Here is an 18,764-nt window from a genome sequence, read left to right on the forward strand (position 1 = left end):
CCCCCACTAGACTATTCGAGCAGCCCATATTAGAACCAGTGAGCTATATGACAGCAAAGAATATTTTAAATTTAATCGACAATTTTGAAAAGAGGGATGGAGCTAGAATATGGAGGTTAAGTATGAATTTGGAAGGAGTTAGGGGAGGAATGGGAATAGAATATGAACAAAATTTACTCCATGCACATATGAACTTATTCAAGAATAAGAATATTTTACAAATAAATAAACAGTAAAAATGTCCAGTGTTGATAATCTAAACTCAAAAGAATGCAGTAGAATAACCTATACTTTAAAATCCTTGAAAAAAATACATATGGGGAAAAATCTTCCAGTTTAAATTTTCAATTATCAGACCTTGAGAACAGCTTACACACTTAGAATTTTAACGAGGGGAAATAAAGAATCACAAATTGATGGCCAAATAATTACATCTACCTAAATATTCTAGATACCAAAGGAAATCTAGAACAGCGTGATTTAAAAGGAGACCAGCAAGAAGAAGGTTTGGAGAACAAGTCAGTGAGGAAGCTGGGCATGCTCAAGGACTAGAATTCCGAGGTTACGAAATCCTTTTGGGTGGGGCACTTGTGTGTCAGGTATCGATCTTTTTTTCCCAGACATATTATTTGCACATTTTACAATTTCTGCATGTATATAATGAGTAACGACCAAATGCAGTATCATCCAGGCAATAATGGAGTCCGTCTGTTTACACCAGCACCAGTAAGTGCCGGGTGATGTTTTAAAACCACGACCTTATTTAGAGTCCGAAGAGTCAGAGACTGAGTCTGGAGGGACTTCAGCAGCCAGAAACAGAACATCTCAGGACAAAGACGCTTAGAATCACAGCATTCTTTCCTAGACATTGATTCTCACCTAGTACAGGAATTCTGAGACTCAGAGAGGTGAGGCTCAGAATCATGAAAGCCAGCATAAAGTGAGACTGCTAAACTCCATTTTCCAGGAAACCTTTCGCTGGGCATGCTGCAGAAGTAATCTTAAATCGGGCCTTCAGCAGACACAAGTTCACGTTCTAGTACAAACTCAAGACACTTGTACTCGAGCCTCTCAGAGCTAGAAAGCCCGCCCCCACTATAACCATAGCAACGGCTGACACCAGTGCGCCGGTGAGCCGGTACCGCCCCCTCCCTGACAGATATTGTTTCCCATCCTCTGTCCACATGGGCGCACTGCCTCACTATTGGTCTGTGTCCCAGGACTGTGCCTTGCTCCCACCAATAAACGGCCTGTGCACGTGCACTCTGGTGTCTCCCGATTGGTGAAGCCCTCCTGATCACGCACCGCCGTCCTGCTCAGCCCGGTGTGGGGGCGCCAATGAAATGACTAAGTGGTCACGTACAGCCAATGGGAAAGAAGCAGGTTTCGCGACTGGCCAATGGACAAGCTCTGTGGGCGGGCCGTGTCAGCCCCTTTCCAGTCCCAGTGGGGTGTGTTAAAGAGACAGGGCCCCGGTGTGGGTGTTTCACCCGGCTGGGCGCTTTGGCCGTAGTGGCCCTGGGCGTGCGGCCGGCGCCCGTGACAGCAGCGTCGCGGAGCCGGCTACCCCGACCTGGGGCCACTGCGGGTCTTGGTGACAGAGCCCCATCGCCTGGCGGGATGGGAGGCGAAGCGGGAGCCGATGGTCCCCGGGGCCGTGTCAAGAGCCTGGGGTTAGTGTTCGAAGATGAGAGCAAGGGCTGCTACTCAAGCGGCGAGACAGTGGCCGGGCACGTGCTGCTGGAGGCAGCAGGAGCCCGTGGCCCTGCGCAGGCTGCGCCTGGAGGCCCAGGGCCGTGCCACCTCAGCCTGGGGCCCGAGCGCTGGGGCCAGGGTCTGTATCGGTGGCGCCTCTCCAGCAGCCTCCTCAGAGGTGGAGTACTTGAACCTGCGCTTGAGTCTGCTCGAGGCCCCAGCTGGTGAGCCTGGGGATCCCCAGGGATAGGGCGGGAGGAGGCGCGCCCCTGGGTGGTGGGTGGCACTGAGGGAAGCTTCTGGAAGGGGAGTCATCTGCTGTCACGGTCACGGGTGAAGCGCAGGAGGCCAAGCCTGGTTTCTAGGAAGAAGCCAGACCCTTTTGTGTTGGTGTGCCTTTGAACTTGGCTTACTGGGATCTTCTAGTAACCTATTAAGGCATCGTTGTCATGGAAACCTGCCATCAGACTGTCTGGGTTCTAGGTCTTTCCTGACCTGGAGGCATGGAAGGTGGAAACTGGTGACGTTCCATTATGTGGTGCCCAGAGTTTGATGGCCTGCTGCTCCTGCCTGCCCTGGCCCTAGACAATCCTGGATTCATGATGATTTGCAGAAAACTAGATCTTGGGAAGAGGGAAGTGGTACTTGGATAGTTCGAGAAAGTGTTTCCTCACTAGGCAACCTGAATCTCATTAAGAGCCATCCATCCTTGTACCTCCTCTTCCTCTTACCTCTCCCCATTCAGAAAGGTCCACAGAGACCGTGCCTACCATCTGGGCATTTCTGACTTTTCCAGAAATGTCCATGCATATGTATGTTGGGTTAATGTATTTCATCATGAAAATGCTAGTAACAGTGAGTCAGTCTTCTCTCAGTGAAACTATTGCAAACCTTTACCTGTCTGCCTCATCATCTTGGACCTATCAAATGCCTTAGGCTTACTACCTATAGTATCTTATCCTCCTGGGGAGAAGTACAATGTCCAGTTAAGTCCTCAAATATGGGCCCTTTTGGACAATGGGGTGTGGCAGTGAGAGCTCTTACCTGCTTTAATGTCCTTTCCTCTCTGTGGATTCCAGGAGTCTTTTCTCCCAGACATTATTACCCAACAAGGATGTTAAAGATGGCTGACTGGAGGGAAGGCCATGGAAGAGAGAAGTAAACAGTTTTTTTGTCTAAGATTCAGACCCTGAGTCAGTAACTAAGGAGGAAATAGAAGTGTGGGACCTAGGATGAGAGCTGAACATTGCTTTGGTAACATCTGGGCTAACAAATAGGTTTTGACTCACTAGTAAGGTCTTGTTGCTTTGTTCTAATGAAACAGCTACATCTAGACAGCTGCCAGTTTTCTTAGAATGTGTTAGCAATGGTTATAGTCTGCCTAAAGTCAGCTTTTATTTAAGGGGTAGGGGGAACATTCTCCCACATACTTACAACTTGGAAGAACTTAGCAACTTGACATAGATTCTCATGGTCATTAACTCCATAAACTAGTTATCATTCAGTGACCTGGGGTGATTTTTTTAAACTGTAGACCCCGTCCCCCAGATCTATTTTAAACAGTCAGATCTATTTTTAAAGTTTTTTCCCAGAATATTCTTTAAAATTATTATTCTTATTGAGGTGGCCGAACCACCTCAAATCCTTTTGAAAAGATGGTGATTAAGCAAAAACAAACAGAGAGATCGGCTGAAGAGATGGCTTAGCCATTAAAGGCTAGGCTCACAACCAAGAGTATAAGAAAGACTCAGGGACCAAAGCAGAGAGTTGGCTTCAGTTCATAAGCATCCACCAGAGTGAGACCTTTACACCAACCCCTCTCCTCCCCTCTGCAACATGTCTAGATCCCAGGGCTCATGAAAAACTTTCATTAAGAGCTCTGGTTGGAAGTGCTTCAGTCGATGAAGCAGTTTCCTATGACATTGTAGTCCTCAGTGGACAGGTGGAAGCATCGAGCCACAAAACAAGCAGAAATGGCCACATTGCACATCTTCTGGACGTTTTTAATTAAACATAAAAATTAAAAAGACAAAGAAGCTCTCTTGCTCTCTTGTTCTTGCCTTGCCTTTCCCCCTCTCTCCCCATTCCCTTCCCCCATCTCTCTCCATGTACTCATGGCCAGCCTCTACTTCTCTATTTCTCTACTTCTCCTCTCTTCTCTCTTCTCCTCTTCTCCTCCCTTCTCCTCTTCTCCTCTTCTCCTCTTCTCCTCTTCTCCTCTTCTCCTCTCTTCTCCTCCTCTCCTCCTCCTCTCTCCTCTCTCCCTCCCTCCTTCTCCTCTCCCTCCTCTCCTCTTCTCTCTCTTCTCCTCCTCTCCTCTTCTCTCCTTCTCCTCCTCCTCCTCCTTCTCCTCTTCTCCTCCTCCCTTCTCTCTTCTCCTCTTCTTCTTCCCTCTTCTCCCTCCTCTTCCTCCCTCTTCTCCTCTTCTCTCTCCTCCTCCTCTCTCTCTCCCCTCTCCCTCCACTCCTCTTCTCCTCTTCTCCTCCTCTCCTCCTCTTCTCCTCCCTTCTCCTCTTCTCCTCCCTTCTCCTCTTCTCCTCTTCTCTTCTCCTCTCTTCTCCTCCTCTCCTCTTCTCCTCTCCTCTTCTCCTCCTCTCTTCTCCTCCTCTCCTCTTCTCCTCTTCTCCTCTGTTCACCTCTTCTCCTCTTCTCCTCTGTTCTCTGTTCTCCTCCTCTTCTCCTCTGCTCTCTTCACCTCTTCCCCCCCCCTCTCTCTCTTTCTCTCTCTCTCTCTGCCTTTCTCTGCCTCTACTGCTGTTGACTCCCTTCCCCATACCGTGAATAAACACTATTCTGTAAAAGAAAGAAAGAAAGAAAGAAAGAAAGAAAGAAAGAAAGAAACGTTTTTCCTGCTATTATAGTGCTTGTCCATTTCCTCAAAATGATTTTTCTCCTTAGAAGCACTGTAATTTCTGTGTTGACTTGCTTCCTGAGGGGATCTTTGTCTCTCATCACTTTTGAGTATGCTGGGCAACTCTGTTCTCTACATGCCTGTTCCCTTCACCTAACTCTACTGTACTCTGGTCCTCAGACCCCAGGCCCACCACTATTCACAGAGCAGTCTCTGGACTTTAGGTCTGCAGTGTTCACTTGAGTGCAGATATGGAATCGCCCTCCCCCAGCTGGTCTTCTGAGGACCTAAGTGCTCATCCTTATCATCCCCCGAGCTTGCCCTTTAAGTCCAGTAAATCCACATTGCTAAACTTCTGCATGCACTGTGTCATGTGTAACATGGTGATCACAGGTCAGGCTCCATCCCAGCTCTGTTGGCCTCATGAGCCCCTTGGAAGTGAGGAGGTAGAGAAGTGTCCCTCGATTCCAGTCCTCTACCACGCCTGAGACCCTCCTGAGGAGTAGCTTGCGCGGCTACTCCTGTACATTGGGAGGCTCTGGGACACACACTGTATCACATCACTTGATCTGACCCTGTGTCCTTCTGATTAGTTATTGTTCACCTTGCCTTCAGGCCCCCCACCTGTGATGTCTTTCTTCACAAGTAGACCTGCATCCCTGTTTCCCCTTAATGTAGGACATAGTGAAAAGTAGAGAGAGACTTAGGAGACTCATGGGTCAGTGATGCATTCTTAGTCTCTAAAGAAACCCATCCTAGTAATGGTTTTGGCCACATAAAATAGAGACGGATTCAGGTAGCAAGACAAATCCCAGGCCAGTTGTGTGCCATGTTTTCTCACGGGACTATCTCCACCCATAATGCAGCCATCGGGTTATCCCCACCCATAGTGCAGCCTTTATGAGCTTCAGAGGACGTCTGGCACACGCCATAGGGAACTGCTGACTAGAGTGGAAGCCACAGGCTCTACTTTGGATCCACGTTAAACAGGTTGACTGTGGAGATTCATCACAGGTCCTGGTGGGGCTTCTAGTCTTACACCATCCATTCCTGGGCTTTGGCCAGTAACAAACCCGTGCATGCAGCTGAACGATGCTATAAAGAACAGGAGAGGGGGCCATGCCTGCTTTCACCCCTGAGGAACCCCATCAATCTCAGTAGAGCTCAGGGCTGAAGAGCTGGCCCCTGCTGCCTTGACTGTTTTGTTTATAACTAATTCTGTTCCCAGGTTTTCTACCTCTGACCAAAGAATACATAGACTGAATATTGTACTGTAGTCAAAGAAATGTAACTTGTCAATTATTGTAGGTACAATTTAATGTTGATATTTCATGTCAGTATAGATAGAGTAACAACCGTGTGTGTACATGTCTCTGTATATGAATATGTACTACATCTGTGTTTATGTACATGAACTATATATTTATATATTATATTATAATCTATTATATACATTATATTATATTATGTATATATTTCATAAACATACACAACACACACAAACTCTTGGTCCTAGATAATACTTTATGGTAATTGTATAATTGGTCATTTTGTAGATAAAAGGTGTGTGTGTGTGTGTGTGTGTGTGTGTGTGTGTGTGTGTGTGTTATATCTTGGTAAAAGACATATTCACATTTAATTCTCTCAGTCTGTGTAATATACTTAGAGTGTATTGCCAAGAAAGCCACCTTTTAAAAAATGGCTTTGATTGTGAGAGCTCTAGATTCACTGTTGGCCTTAGTTAAATGCAGTATGGTCTCTTTCAGGTGAAGGCGTCACTTTATTACAACCAGGAAAACACGAGTTTCCCTTTCGCTTTCAACTTCCATCCGAGTGAGTGATGCTGTTTTCCATTCTCTCCCCCCTGCCTTATGTCCATTATTTGAGCACCCGGTGTTCCCCAACACTGAGGCGTGTGCCAGTCCTGTGGGACCTTCCCTGTGCTTGCTTCTTGTTTCAATGTGTACTCCCCTGGCTCTGAGTAGCTGGAAATGAGCTCACAAACCAGTATCTTGGTTGATTTCAGACCTTTGGCAACATCGTTTACTGGGAAGTATGGCAGCATTCAGTACTGTGTGAGGGCTGTTTTGGAACGACCCCAAGTTCCAGACCAGAGTGTAAGAAGAGAGCTCCAGGTTGTCAGTCACGTGGATGTCAACACCCCACCCTTATTGGTGAGCTCTGCCCCTCCCTCCTTTCAATAACGATGCCTGTATTTAGTCCCTGCCACTGTCTGCTGGTTCAGGAAACACAATGTAACCCATAGGCGTTCACTCTAAAGATATGATTCTAGGTTGGGCAAATTACAAATTGTGTGTATTAATGCTATTGATTATATCCCTGCTGCTCAGGGCTGCTTTTGCCAAAAAGTTACACAGGCTTGAAATGCATTAATGAGCCTTAATAACAATAATGCAAAGCAGAGAGGGGTTACTTTACCAGCACAGCCATCTTCGCAGGACTGTGGCATTCTAAAGTCTGCAGTAATAACAGGTTGAGGAGCAGTAATTAGGAAAGAGTACTAATCACACTCAGCCTGTTATTGAAGCCCAGGCCATTGTGCTGTGTATCCTTCCAGTCTGCATGTCATTCTCTAACATTAAGCAAGTGTGTGCAGCTGCCGCCGCGGCCCTCTCACTTACCATTCCTTATGACAGATTTGGCCACATTAAGGCATTGAACTTCTGATAATCATCAGGAATACTGTAGGCTGGTAAGGAGGATCAGGCTATAAGGAACAACAGAACAGGCAAGATGGGGACTAATGAGCTACATTCTTTTATCTGCACCCATATTATCAAAATAATATAAAATTATACCTTCTATGTTCATGAAAGCTGCTAGGACCAAATGGGTCTTCATTTAAATATGAATGAATGGTGTTATTTTTTACTTCATAGATAATGCTGAGATAATCTAAACTTCCCAGCATCCCGACACTGATGTGGCAAAGATATGTTTCTACCATTAGATGTTTCTTTTTCTAACTAGTATTTTTAAAGGCAAGGGAAAAACCAGCAGCTAAAAGTGTGTTCTTAATTTCACGAGAAGTAGAATAAATGTGATAACACATGAAAGACCTGCTTGCACAGTTTAGACAGCTCTCTGCCCCCTGGCACAGGCCCCCTTGAATGGCTCCTTAAATCCCATTTGGAAAAGCAGTGTCATGAGAGGCTTATATCTTTGTGAAGTTGTGTAGAATTTTAAAACTCTTTCTAAAATTGCCACGGTCTTTATGGGAAATCATGTATTGAGGTTTGCTTTTTGTCAAAAACAGATACTTGACCTTCTCGGTATAATTTCTAAAATAAATGAACAACAAAAGATGGCCAGCAACAATATTTTACAAAAACCTGTAGGTTTTGTGACCAGAACAACTAAGTGTTTTTTCTTACTTTGAAGAATAGAATTCTCTAGTGGGCCCCACCACATTCTCAGGCCTGCTGACACAGGTATGAGGATGCCTTTAAAGCCCCCAGACTAGCTCAGGACACTTGGACGTTCCATCTGATACGTGAGCACAAAGACTGTTTTCCTTGCCCTGCGGTGTATAGCCAGGCAGTGTAACCTTCTGCTGTAATTGTAAGATCTTTACCTGGCTTTAAAACACTAATAAGAAGGTCAGGGGAAAGAGTGCTTTCTCTGAAAGCAGGAAAACTGGAGTTCAGATTCCCAGGACCCAAGCAGAAGCTGGGAGTGGACACATGTGCCTGTAACCCTAGAATCTGGGAATGAAAGCGGTGGAGTCCCGGGCTCACTGACAGGGCGCCAGCCTAGATTAGAAGGCAGGCTTCAGGTGTACTGAGAGACCATGTCTCAGGAAAAAGAAGAAAAGGAGAAAGTGATAGAAAAAGATTCTAGACCTTTCCCTCTGCCTCTGCATGCCCTGTCATGGATGTTGACTGTGCCTGTGCTACGACATGCCCACCATGCATACAGTGACAGTTCTTAATATTGACAGTATGAATGTGACCTTGGTCACTTGTCTAAAGGATGTCGTGTCATTTCCTAGAAACACAGTTATTTTATGGTAAAGTTAGATGAAGTCACACAAGTTTGACTGATACTTCACCCTAGTTTTCATGAGAAGCAAACAGCTTTCAGCACTTGGTGTCACATGAGAATAAAAAAGATTAGTGTTTCTTTATGATTATAGTTCAAAGGAATATAAGTTTTCTGGAGTGGTTTAATGAAAGTCCTCTTGTTTGTAACTTTCAAGACTCCTATGCTGAAGACACAGGAGAAAATGGTTGGCTGCTGGCTTTTCACTTCCGGTCCCGTGTCACTGAGCGTCAAGATCGAGAGAAAGGGCTACTGTAATGGTAAGCTGCACACAGGAAGTCCACAGAACAGACTTGTTGATTTTGCTAGGTGATCTAAACGATGGTAAGCAGCAAGCTCTGTAACCTATGAAGACATTGTACATGAAAATATAAGCAATTAACATATACATATTTTAAGAGCATGAATACATTTCTGGTTTTTCTGACTCTATAATCTTGTGGCTTTAGTCACAGAATAAAACTAAGGGGAGAGGGGAAATGCTGGAATCTTATTTTACTACTACAAAAGAAGATACAAAGGTCTCAGAGAATATAGATGTTTATGTGAACTAACTTGTCTGCCCCTTCATTGTTTGTGCCTTAACCCTATGAATTCCTCAGAAAGCAAAGGCCTCACTCACTGATGGACAGGTTTTTATTCCTTGGGCTCTAGTGAGGTTCTTAGTAAGCTTTATACTTCACCTCCTACTGCATCATTTCTTTTTTTTAATTTTATTTTATTTTATTTATTTATTTAAATTTATTTTATTTTATTTTTCTTGGATATTTTATTTCAAATGTTATCCCTTTTCCCCCTCCCCCTGCTTCTATGAGGATGCTCCCACTCCCACCCACCCACTCCAACCTCAACACCCTGTCCTTAACCCACACTGGGGAAAGGAGCCTTCACAGGACCAAGAGCTTTTCCTCCTATCGGTGCCCAGCAATGCCACCCTCTGCTACATATGCAGCTATAGTCATGGTCCCTCCATGTGTACTCACTGGTTGGTGGTTTAGTCCCTGGGAGCTCTTGTTGGGTCTGGTTGGTTGATACTGTTGTTCTTCCTATGGTGCTGCAAATCCCTTCAGCTCCTACAGTCTTTTCTCTAACTCCTTCATTGGAGTCCCCTTGTTCAGTTCAATGGTTAGCTGCAAACATCTTAATTTGTGTCAGTAGGGCTCTGGCAGAGCTGCTCAGGAGACACCCATATCTGACTCCTGTCAGCAAGCACTTCTGGCATCAGCAATAGTGACTGGGTTTGGTGGCTGCATATGGGATGGATCCCCAGGTGGGGCAGTCTCTAGATGACCTTTTCTTCAGTCCCTGCTCTACTCTTTGTCCCTGTATTTCCTCCTGTGACTATTTTGTTCTCCCTTCTAAGAAGGAATGGAGCATCCACATTTTGGTCTTCCTTCTTCTTGGGCTTCATATTACCTGTGAATTTTTTCTTAGTTATTCCAATATCCATTTATAATATCCATTTATCAGTGAGTGTATCACATGTGTATTCTTTTGTGACTGGGTTACCTCACTCAGATGATATTTTCTAGTTCCATTCATTTGCCTATGAATTTCATGAAGTCATTGTTTTTGATAGCTGTGTAGTATTCCATTGTGTAGATGTACCACATTTTCTGTATCCATTCCTCTGTTGAAGGACATCTGGGTTCTTTCCAGCTAATGGCTATTATAAATAAGGCTGCTATGAACATACGGGAGCATGTGTCCTTGTTAGATGTTGGAGCATCTTTTGGGTATATGACCAGAAATGGTATAGCTAGGTCCTCAGGTAGTGGAATGTCCAATTTTCTAAGGAACCTCCAGACTGATTTCCAGAATGGTCGTACCAGTCTGCAATCCCACCAACAATGGAGGAGTGTTCCTCTTTCTCCACAATCTTACCAGCACCTGCTGTCACCTGAGTTTTTGATCTTAGCCATTCTGACTGGTGTGAGGTGAAATCTCAGGGTTGTTTTGATTTGCATTTCCCTTATGACTAAAGATGTTGAACATTTCTTTAGGTGCTTCTCAGTCATTTGATGTTCCTCAGCTGAGAATTCTTTGTTTAGCTCTGCACCCCATTCTTTATGTGCCTCAATTTCTGCATACTCCTTATTTACACATTTTGACATAGCATTATTAGTGTCTTTTACATTGGAAGAGTAAATAATGCAATTGGTATTGAATGTCAGCTTCTGTCCTGATTGTCTGTTCCTGACTCGAAGATTTCCCACAGAAGTTTCAGTAGCACTGGGTTGTTCACTGGGTTGTCTCAGTGTGTGTCAATGCCTTGAGATGAAGTTTCAGTAGCACTGGGTTGTCTCAGTGTGTATCAATGCCTTGAGATGAAGTGTCAGTAGCACTGGGTTGTCTCAGTGTGTATCAATGCCTTGAGATGAAGTGTCAGTAGCACTGGGTTGTTTCAGTGTGTATCAGTGCCTTGAGATGAAGTGTCAGTAGCACTGGGTTGTCTCAGTGTGTATCAATGCCTTGAGATGAAGTGTCAGTAGCACTGGGTTGTCTCAGTGTGTATCAATGCCTTGAGATGAAGTGTCAGTAGCACTGGGTTGTTTCAGTGTGTATTAATGCCTTGAGATGATTCTGAACCATCCCTCCCCTCTCTTTTCTCTCTGTAGGAGAAGCTATCCCTATCTATGCAGAAATAGAAAATTGTTCATCTCGCCTGGTTGTTCCTAAGGCAGCCATATTCCAAACCCAGACATATTTGGCTAGTGGAAAGACAAAGACAGTCCGGCACATGGTTGCCAATGTTCGTGGAAACCACATTGGTTCTGGGAGTACGGACACATGGAATGGGAAGATGCTGAAGATCCCACCTGTCACTCCGTCCATCCTGGATTGCTGTATTATCAGAGTGGACTACTCCTTAGCTGTAATCAAAGCTTCCTGAATCATTAAACATATATAGAACAGAGCAGCAAGCCACGGGGTTGCAAATGCTATCTCTAGTTACTGCATCAATACTTGGAAAAATGTTCGCATTGCTACCAGTTTTGGTGTACATGAAGACTGGCCTTCACCGTTAAAAGCCTACCTCTGCCTAGGGGAATTTAATGCAGTAACCTTAAAGAAATTGAGGTGATATGAGGAGTGTTTGTTACACGAGCATAGGCTAATTTTCCAGGATTGTCACAAGTTGTGCCACCTTACAGTGAGACACACGAAGGCCTCAGTCCCCTGTCACAAGCCTTCCTGTAGTTAGTGAACTCTTCATTTCTGTCTGTGCTTCAGTTATGCTCAGTCAGGACAATTTACATTTGTCTTCAGGGAGGCTTGACGGGAGACAACGACATTTGTTTCTATGAGAAGGTTGAATTAGCTTAGTTCCTGTGAGGTTTACCCTGAGCCTGTGCCTTCCCCTCCCTCACACATGCTTCTCCTTTTGTACATATCAGGTATACATTCACATTCCTGGTGCTAAAAAGTTGATGCTGGAGCTGCCCTTGGTTATTGGTACAATTCCCTACAGTGGCTTTGGCCGCAGAAACAGCAGTGTCGCAAGCCAGTTCAGTATGGACATGTGCTGGTTGGCACTGGCCCTGCCGGAGCAGCCTGAAGGTAAAACATTCAAGCCATCGGCAGTGAGGTTTTAGACAGAGACTAGCTGACAACAGAACATGCCAGGAGTAGGTGTGCATGTGTCAGCTCCCCCCACCCCCACCACATAACTGTGTACATGGCTATGACCAGATGCCTGACAAGAGGACAGGGCAAGGAAGAGGACTTTGCTTGGCTTAGAGTTTGAAGGTGCAGCATCGTATGACAGTGCAGAACGTTTTAACTATGGCTGCAGGAGTGTGAGGCTGCTGGTCACGATGCATCCACAGTCTGGGAGCAAAGGGAGATGGTGCTGGTGCCTGGTGTGCCTCTCTAGGCTGAGCAGAGGCCCTGTCAGTGCTGCCCACATCAAAAGGTTCTTCCTTCTTCAGTTCAGTCTCTGGAAGTTCCCTGACAGTCACGGCCTGTGTTCTGTCTCCTAGGCGATTCTAAATCCAGTCAAGTTGACAGTGAAGATGGGCATCAAACCTACTCTGTTGTTTTATACTATAATATTATATAAAAGTCCTGGGAAAGGAACTCTGGATGTTTCCTTTAGCCATGACACAAAGCCAGTGAGAAACACAGGATTAAAGTGGCCATCTCCTAAAGCTAATTTGTAAAATTAAAACAATGGGATGGTTAAAATAAAAGTATAGACTTGTTGAACATTTTCTATAGCTACATCTCAGAGGTATTTGTTTACCTAGGTTATAACATGTAGATCAAAAAAATAGAATATAATTGAAAATAGAATAATCAATATTAGTAGCTGAGTATTAAGGGAACCAAAACTTTTCATGTGGCAATCATTATATCTCTAGTTTGGCTCAGTCTCTTGCCTTTGTAAGAGTTCAGAAGACACGCAGTAATTTTTGCCTTTTTACATGGATGTCTTAGCTCAAACTCCAATTCTGTTGTAGCACCACCAAATTATGCCGATGTGGTATCTGAAGAAGAATTCTCCCGACACATTCCTCCTTACCCTCAGCCTTCTGCCTGTGACGGGGAAGCCTGCTACTCTATGTTTGCCTGCATACAAGAATTCCGGTTTCAACCTCCGCCTCTTTATTCAGAGGTAAGGAAAATTAGGCTCATTATACTGTCTGCAGACACTCATCCCCCTCCATTCATTAACGTGCTGCTGCTGACTCATAATTGGTAGGGTATACGCATAAACTTGTCCTTACGGTGTTGGTAGATTATCACAACCACTTACCACATTTTCTGGTGTTTTGCTTGTGACCTGTGGCATGCAGCATTGTGGATTACCTCAAAGATGTTTTATTTTGCTGTAGAAGACAGAGAACTCAGTCGCCAGTGGGGGACTTAATGACAGGCAGTTACTGACTCAGGCTTATGGCTGTCATGAGATTAGAAGTAGGTAGGAGAACCAAGATGCTGTGACCATCACCTCACTCTTCTGTCTCTGTAGGTTGATCCACATCCTGGTGATGCCCAAGAGACCCAGCTTGTGTCCTTCATTCTCTGAACAAACTCCAGACTTCACTGTGTTGTTACCAACTTAGAATATTGGTCCTTTCGCCTCCCTTGCTGGATGAGAGAGAAAGTTAACTTCAGAATGTCAATGATCTTCAAGGCCGAAGATGATAGAAGTGAAAGGATATGAGAGCTTTTAGTGGCCAGGGGGATGGTTTTGCAGTTTCTAGGGTGGGCTCACTTGTCCCCTTTAAAAGTGGATGAAAATTTGAATTGAAAAACCGGAAGTCCTGGTGGTAGGAGAGGATGTGGAAGAATGCCCGGACTGTTGAAGAGGGAGTCTTAAGGAATTGGGATGTTACTGGAGTCGCTCTGCCCAGGGTTCACACACAGTTGTGAACTTATGGACTTGGTTGGAAGACATGATTTAGGGGAACAAGACAGCTTTGAATTGAGTGTGAATGAGCAAGAGGTCTACTTTCAATGCAATTGAGGACCCCAGGTATTGGGGTCTTCATGATTTCGTATCATGTTACCACAGCAAGGATCCAGAGTCCTTGAAAGTATCCTTTCTGGAGTCAGTGGTCATGTGACATCCTGAAGGAACTGACAGTGGCTCCAGTCTTCCGTGAAGATGCTAAAATGTACCTTGGAAATTGGTTCTACTATAGTAGGAAGCCTAGATGGGATTCCTTAAAAGTTTGCCGTATCAAACGGAAAAGAGGAATTGTTTGTGAAAGCGTATGTTGTGAAGGGCTGAACTTCTTACACTTTTAAGAACTGCTTGCAGGGTGGACGTTTGATTTTCCTCATTCCTTATTTACTTAGGAACTATTAGAAAAAGAAGGGGTAGGCACAACATCTTTGGGATACTTGATACCTATACAAACAGAGTGTTCTCTTCTCCTACCTCTAGTGGCTTTGTCAGACCTGCTCTCAAAAGTCCAGGCCTGACCGACCTCTGGGGTTTCTGCTGTGTGCAGTTAGCAGACTCCTCTGAGCCTGTCACTTGACCAGAAAACTAGACCAAGGAAAAAGCCCATGAACTCAGCATTAAAGAGACATAAATACAAACACCTAAATCTTAAGAAACCCCAGATCAAAAGAGGACAGAAGCATGCCTGAGCTTGGTTCCTGTGAAGAGACCTCAGTGGGCAGATGGCAGTTCTTGTGTTGTACCTTCGTATTCCAGTTTGTTAGTAATTCCATTTATACTGTGATTTGTTTTTTTTTTTTTAAGCAAATTGTTTTGGTGCAATATTTTGTTGTCTTTGAGTCTCAGGAATTCCGACCTACAGGACTGTGTTACTGCTGGCAGGGTCAGCCGTGTTTCCAGCCTCCTCCCTCTGCTCACAGTCACATGCTCAGTTGTTTTGCCTGCAGTCTGTTGATCCCATGAACCGAGCACACTTCTGACACCGGTGGGAGGGAGACTCTCAGTCGAGATCTGGACAAGCCAAATCCTAAGGGTTCGATTTAGAAACCCTGGTGCTTCCCAGGCAGAATGTTGTGCCGCTTCCATTGTGGTGATGGACTTACCTTTTAATCACCATGTCCCCTCAGACACATTCTTCTAGAGTGAAATTTTATATCAAAGTCAGTGGGCCATTTGTTCAGGGATTTTGTACCAATGTTTGGTAAATGTGTACTCCCTGTTGAGCATACCTCTTCTGTGATCATGTTAGCGTCCAGTACGTGTATTTCACTGTATGCCATCGTCGAAAACGCCAAGTGGTGTTGCCAGTAATTGTGGTATGGGAATTACCACAAGTCCTTATTTCTCATTTTGGTTTTTAGAGATTTCTTTCTGTTGTGTGTCTGTAACAGTTACAATTGTTCAAATTTCATATAAACTGCTTTAATGTTTGCCGTGGAGAAGATGGTGAGCTGTCTTTTGGCTTCCGGCCTGTAGTTTACGTGCTATGTCAAGTCATGGTCCATCATGAAACCAAAATGAAGGGAAAGAAAGCAACAGTACCAAGTGGACAGAGTAGATCAGCCATGGCCGTCGGTTTGGTTAGAGAAATCATGAAGTCCCCCCATGAAACGGAAGCATGGCTAACAGTGGCATTAAAGAGAAGAGTCCAGAGACCTAACTTTATACCTGTGTCTGGCCTGAAGCTTATACCCAGGATAACATGAATGTAGAGAACTGCATCAGAAACACTGCGGATGAAGATCAGACTTAGCTGCTAACACTTGCCTGTTTAGTCCCCTCTTGCTCTCACTTAGCTTGGGAAAAACAAAAAGTGCCCTTAGCATTTTCTTTCTGATGCACAAAGCTTGAGATTCCAAGTGTGCATCTTTTGGTGCACGCAGATCCCACCCCCCCACTGGGGCAGAACTTTACTTCCTGTGTCTTTGTTTTGCACAATAAGAAACGCAGTAGGCAAAGGTTGTGTTTTTGGTAAGTTCACTCGCTTTTTAAAAATTTTTATTAAAAATGTAATAATTTAACCAAGGGGAAAATAAAGATTGTATTTTGTACTCTTCTTTGAACCCCATGGGTTCCTTTTTGTTAATAAAATGATTATACTAATGATCTGGGTAGCTCATTTTTTGTTCCTGTGTTGACTTCAAAGACTGAGTTAAATCATCCTAGACTTAAGGAAAATCAGTAGCCACACACAGCATCCTGTTATTAAGGTCATTTGTTTATGCATGAGATCAAGCGTAAAGCCCAGGCTGGAGCCTACTGGGTCTGTACACTACACGGGGGCAGATGTGCAAAGGCACGCAGGTACTAGCAATCCAAGAAGGCACTGACTAAGGAAGGGTAAAGTGTGAGAGTCAAGGAGAGAACATGCCTGCTTTTATTATAGGACAGGAGATTTAATTCTTAGGTTCCAGTTTGCTTGGCCCAGTCTCAGGAGTGAGTTAGCGAGGCTGTGGGCTGTCATGGACAACCTAGCAAGTGTCTCCTTTTTATGTGAATGCACACATGAATGTAGTCCTCGTGTTAAAAGGAAGACGTGGTGGGAAATCATCTCAAGAAACCTGTCCAAACCTAGGTCTGATAAAATTAACATTAGCTAACCGGTGATAAGTTGGTGACCTGGTTGGTTTGTATCTACTTGGTTTTAATCTGGGAGATGCCCTCACATCAGCATCTTTGTATCCAAATATATACAAATGCACTCAAATTGAAATTCTTGCCTTATCCTATAAAATATGGAAAAACGTACAAGATTACCACTACGTTTTCTGTAGCCTGTACTGGAGTACAGTGGCTTGAAGTTTTGAACTAGGCCAGACACTACTGGGAAAGGAGGACACAGCTCTCCAGTTACCAGTGAGTTAACGAGAACCCAGACTCAGGGAACCTGAGACCTTGGCCCACATTCTCCGGGAGGTCTCTGCTTGCTCTGAAATTTCCTGAGTCTATACCTTTAAGGAAGCAGTGGAAACAGCCATTGCTTCATTTGCATGGTTTAAGGTTCTCAGACCTGGATGCTAGGCTTGTGGTAAATCTAATCTTTGGGGTTTGTATCCAAAAGACCCGCCTCCAGAAATGAGCGCAGTCTGCCTAAATGGCCTCCTAAGTATGTTTAATTAGTAGTTGGGATCCTTCTTCAACACGAGATCTAAGACCCCTGTATTTCGAAATAATTACAGCCTCACTGCAAGAGCAGTAGACCCAAGTCCTCTAAACCCACCACCCAGGCTCCCCAGTGCCTATCTTACAGAATGAGGCCAGTCGCCAAGCCAGGATGTTGACACACAGCACCAAGCTTTCACATACATTTTTTTTTTCTGCCTGTAATTTTGTGTGTGGCTCTTTGGCGTGTTGCCACACATGTAGGTTCATGTAATCACTGCCACGATCCAGATTCACAACTGCTCCACCATCACAGAGAAACTTCCTGGGGCGGTCTCCAGTCACACCTCCCTTTCTTTTTTTTCTCGTAGCCCCACACCCGCTGATCTCCATTTCTCATTTTGCCATTTTGAGAAAGCCAGACGCAGGAGCTAATCCTGGCTGCACCTTCTTGGGTTTGTTGTTTGTTTCTTTGTCTTTTGCTTTTCATTTCACATAGCCAGTTGAGATGCACAAATACCGCTGTCTGCATGAACACACTCTACGTTTGTATTTGAGCTGAGGAATCTGCAAGCAGAGACTGGACTCCTAGTTAACTTTGCAATTTGCAAATAAAAAAATGGAGCAGTTTTGTACACATGCTACAGGCAGTGTCTGTCTACCACTGGGAAGAGGCAAAGACCGCTGCCTCCCTCGCACTTGCAACAGCCTCGACCATTGCTACGGGTGCACACATATGCATGCATGTACACAGACATCTGGTGATACATGTGCACAGAGATTGATACCTGTGCACACGCACAGACACCATTCTTGCTGTTTCCTTCACCTGTGCTTATCACCTCCAGGCCTGGGTCTATTTCAGGTAAGATTATAAGTTTGTTTACAAAAGCAAGAAATAGTTCCACAGGAATTTCCCAGAAGAGAGGCCATTTCCGACCATCTTCTCCCCATTCTGTCTCCAGACAGGAAAAAACCTGGGTATTTGTGAGAAAGATTGGGGAAATATTGAATCAGCGAACTGAGACAGCATTCACTAAGAGTTTGTTCTTTTCTTTGTACCAATTTGCCACATGCTATGATGATCATGTCTCTACACTACTGGATTATATCTTTATTTAATGAATAAGAAACACAAAATGTTCCACATCAAAACGATGACAATTATATCAACTCCTAAGTAGCATTTGTTCCTCATAGATTAAGACTCATATTACAGAACATGAAGGTTTCTTTTCTTGGATTTTGCTTTTCTTCATCGAGTGCCACAATCCACCTATTTGTTCATATGTAAATTGATCAATACATCAGCACTATTTGTTCTAGCTCCCAATAAAAATATCTGGAGTTGCCTCAAATGCTTTAGTGATTTGGGTAAATGACATATACAGGTTTATTATCATCTACAGATAAAGAGCTTCAAAGCGGCACATATCTGCGCACACGAGGCATACACATGTATAATGATTAAAAGTTTCACCCCTACATAAGGATAAGGAAAGTCATTAGCAATCACATTGGGTTTTTTTTTTTCTTTTTCTTTTTTCAGAGCTGGGGACCGAACCCAGGGCCTTGCTCTTGCTGGGCAAGCGCTCTACCACTGAGCTAAATCCCCAACCCCAGCAATCGCATTGTTAA

General features: G+C 44.4%; 1 protein-coding gene across 1 annotated transcript; it reads left to right on the forward strand.

Annotated features, from left to right (window-relative positions):
- Nucleotides 1–1,461: 1,461 nt before the first annotated feature.
- Arrdc4 (arrestin domain containing 4) lies at nucleotides 1,462–14,818 on the forward strand. The gene is given in 9 exon segments (XM_032893419.1): nucleotides 1,462–1,752; nucleotides 1,754–1,919; nucleotides 6,313–6,379; nucleotides 6,573–6,720; nucleotides 8,766–8,868; nucleotides 11,227–11,483; nucleotides 12,007–12,169; nucleotides 13,072–13,226; nucleotides 13,584–14,818. Coding segments are annotated over 9 exon segments (1,248 nt in total). The 5' UTR covers nucleotides 1,462–1,620; the 3' UTR covers nucleotides 13,641–14,818.
- The last annotated feature ends 3,946 nt before the right edge of the window (nucleotides 14,819–18,764 follow it).

Source organism: Rattus rattus, chromosome 2 (assembly GCF_011064425.1).
Source record: "Rattus rattus isolate New Zealand chromosome 2, Rrattus_CSIRO_v1, whole genome shotgun sequence".
NCBI classification, from domain to species: domain Eukaryota; kingdom Metazoa; phylum Chordata; class Mammalia; order Rodentia; family Muridae; genus Rattus; species Rattus rattus.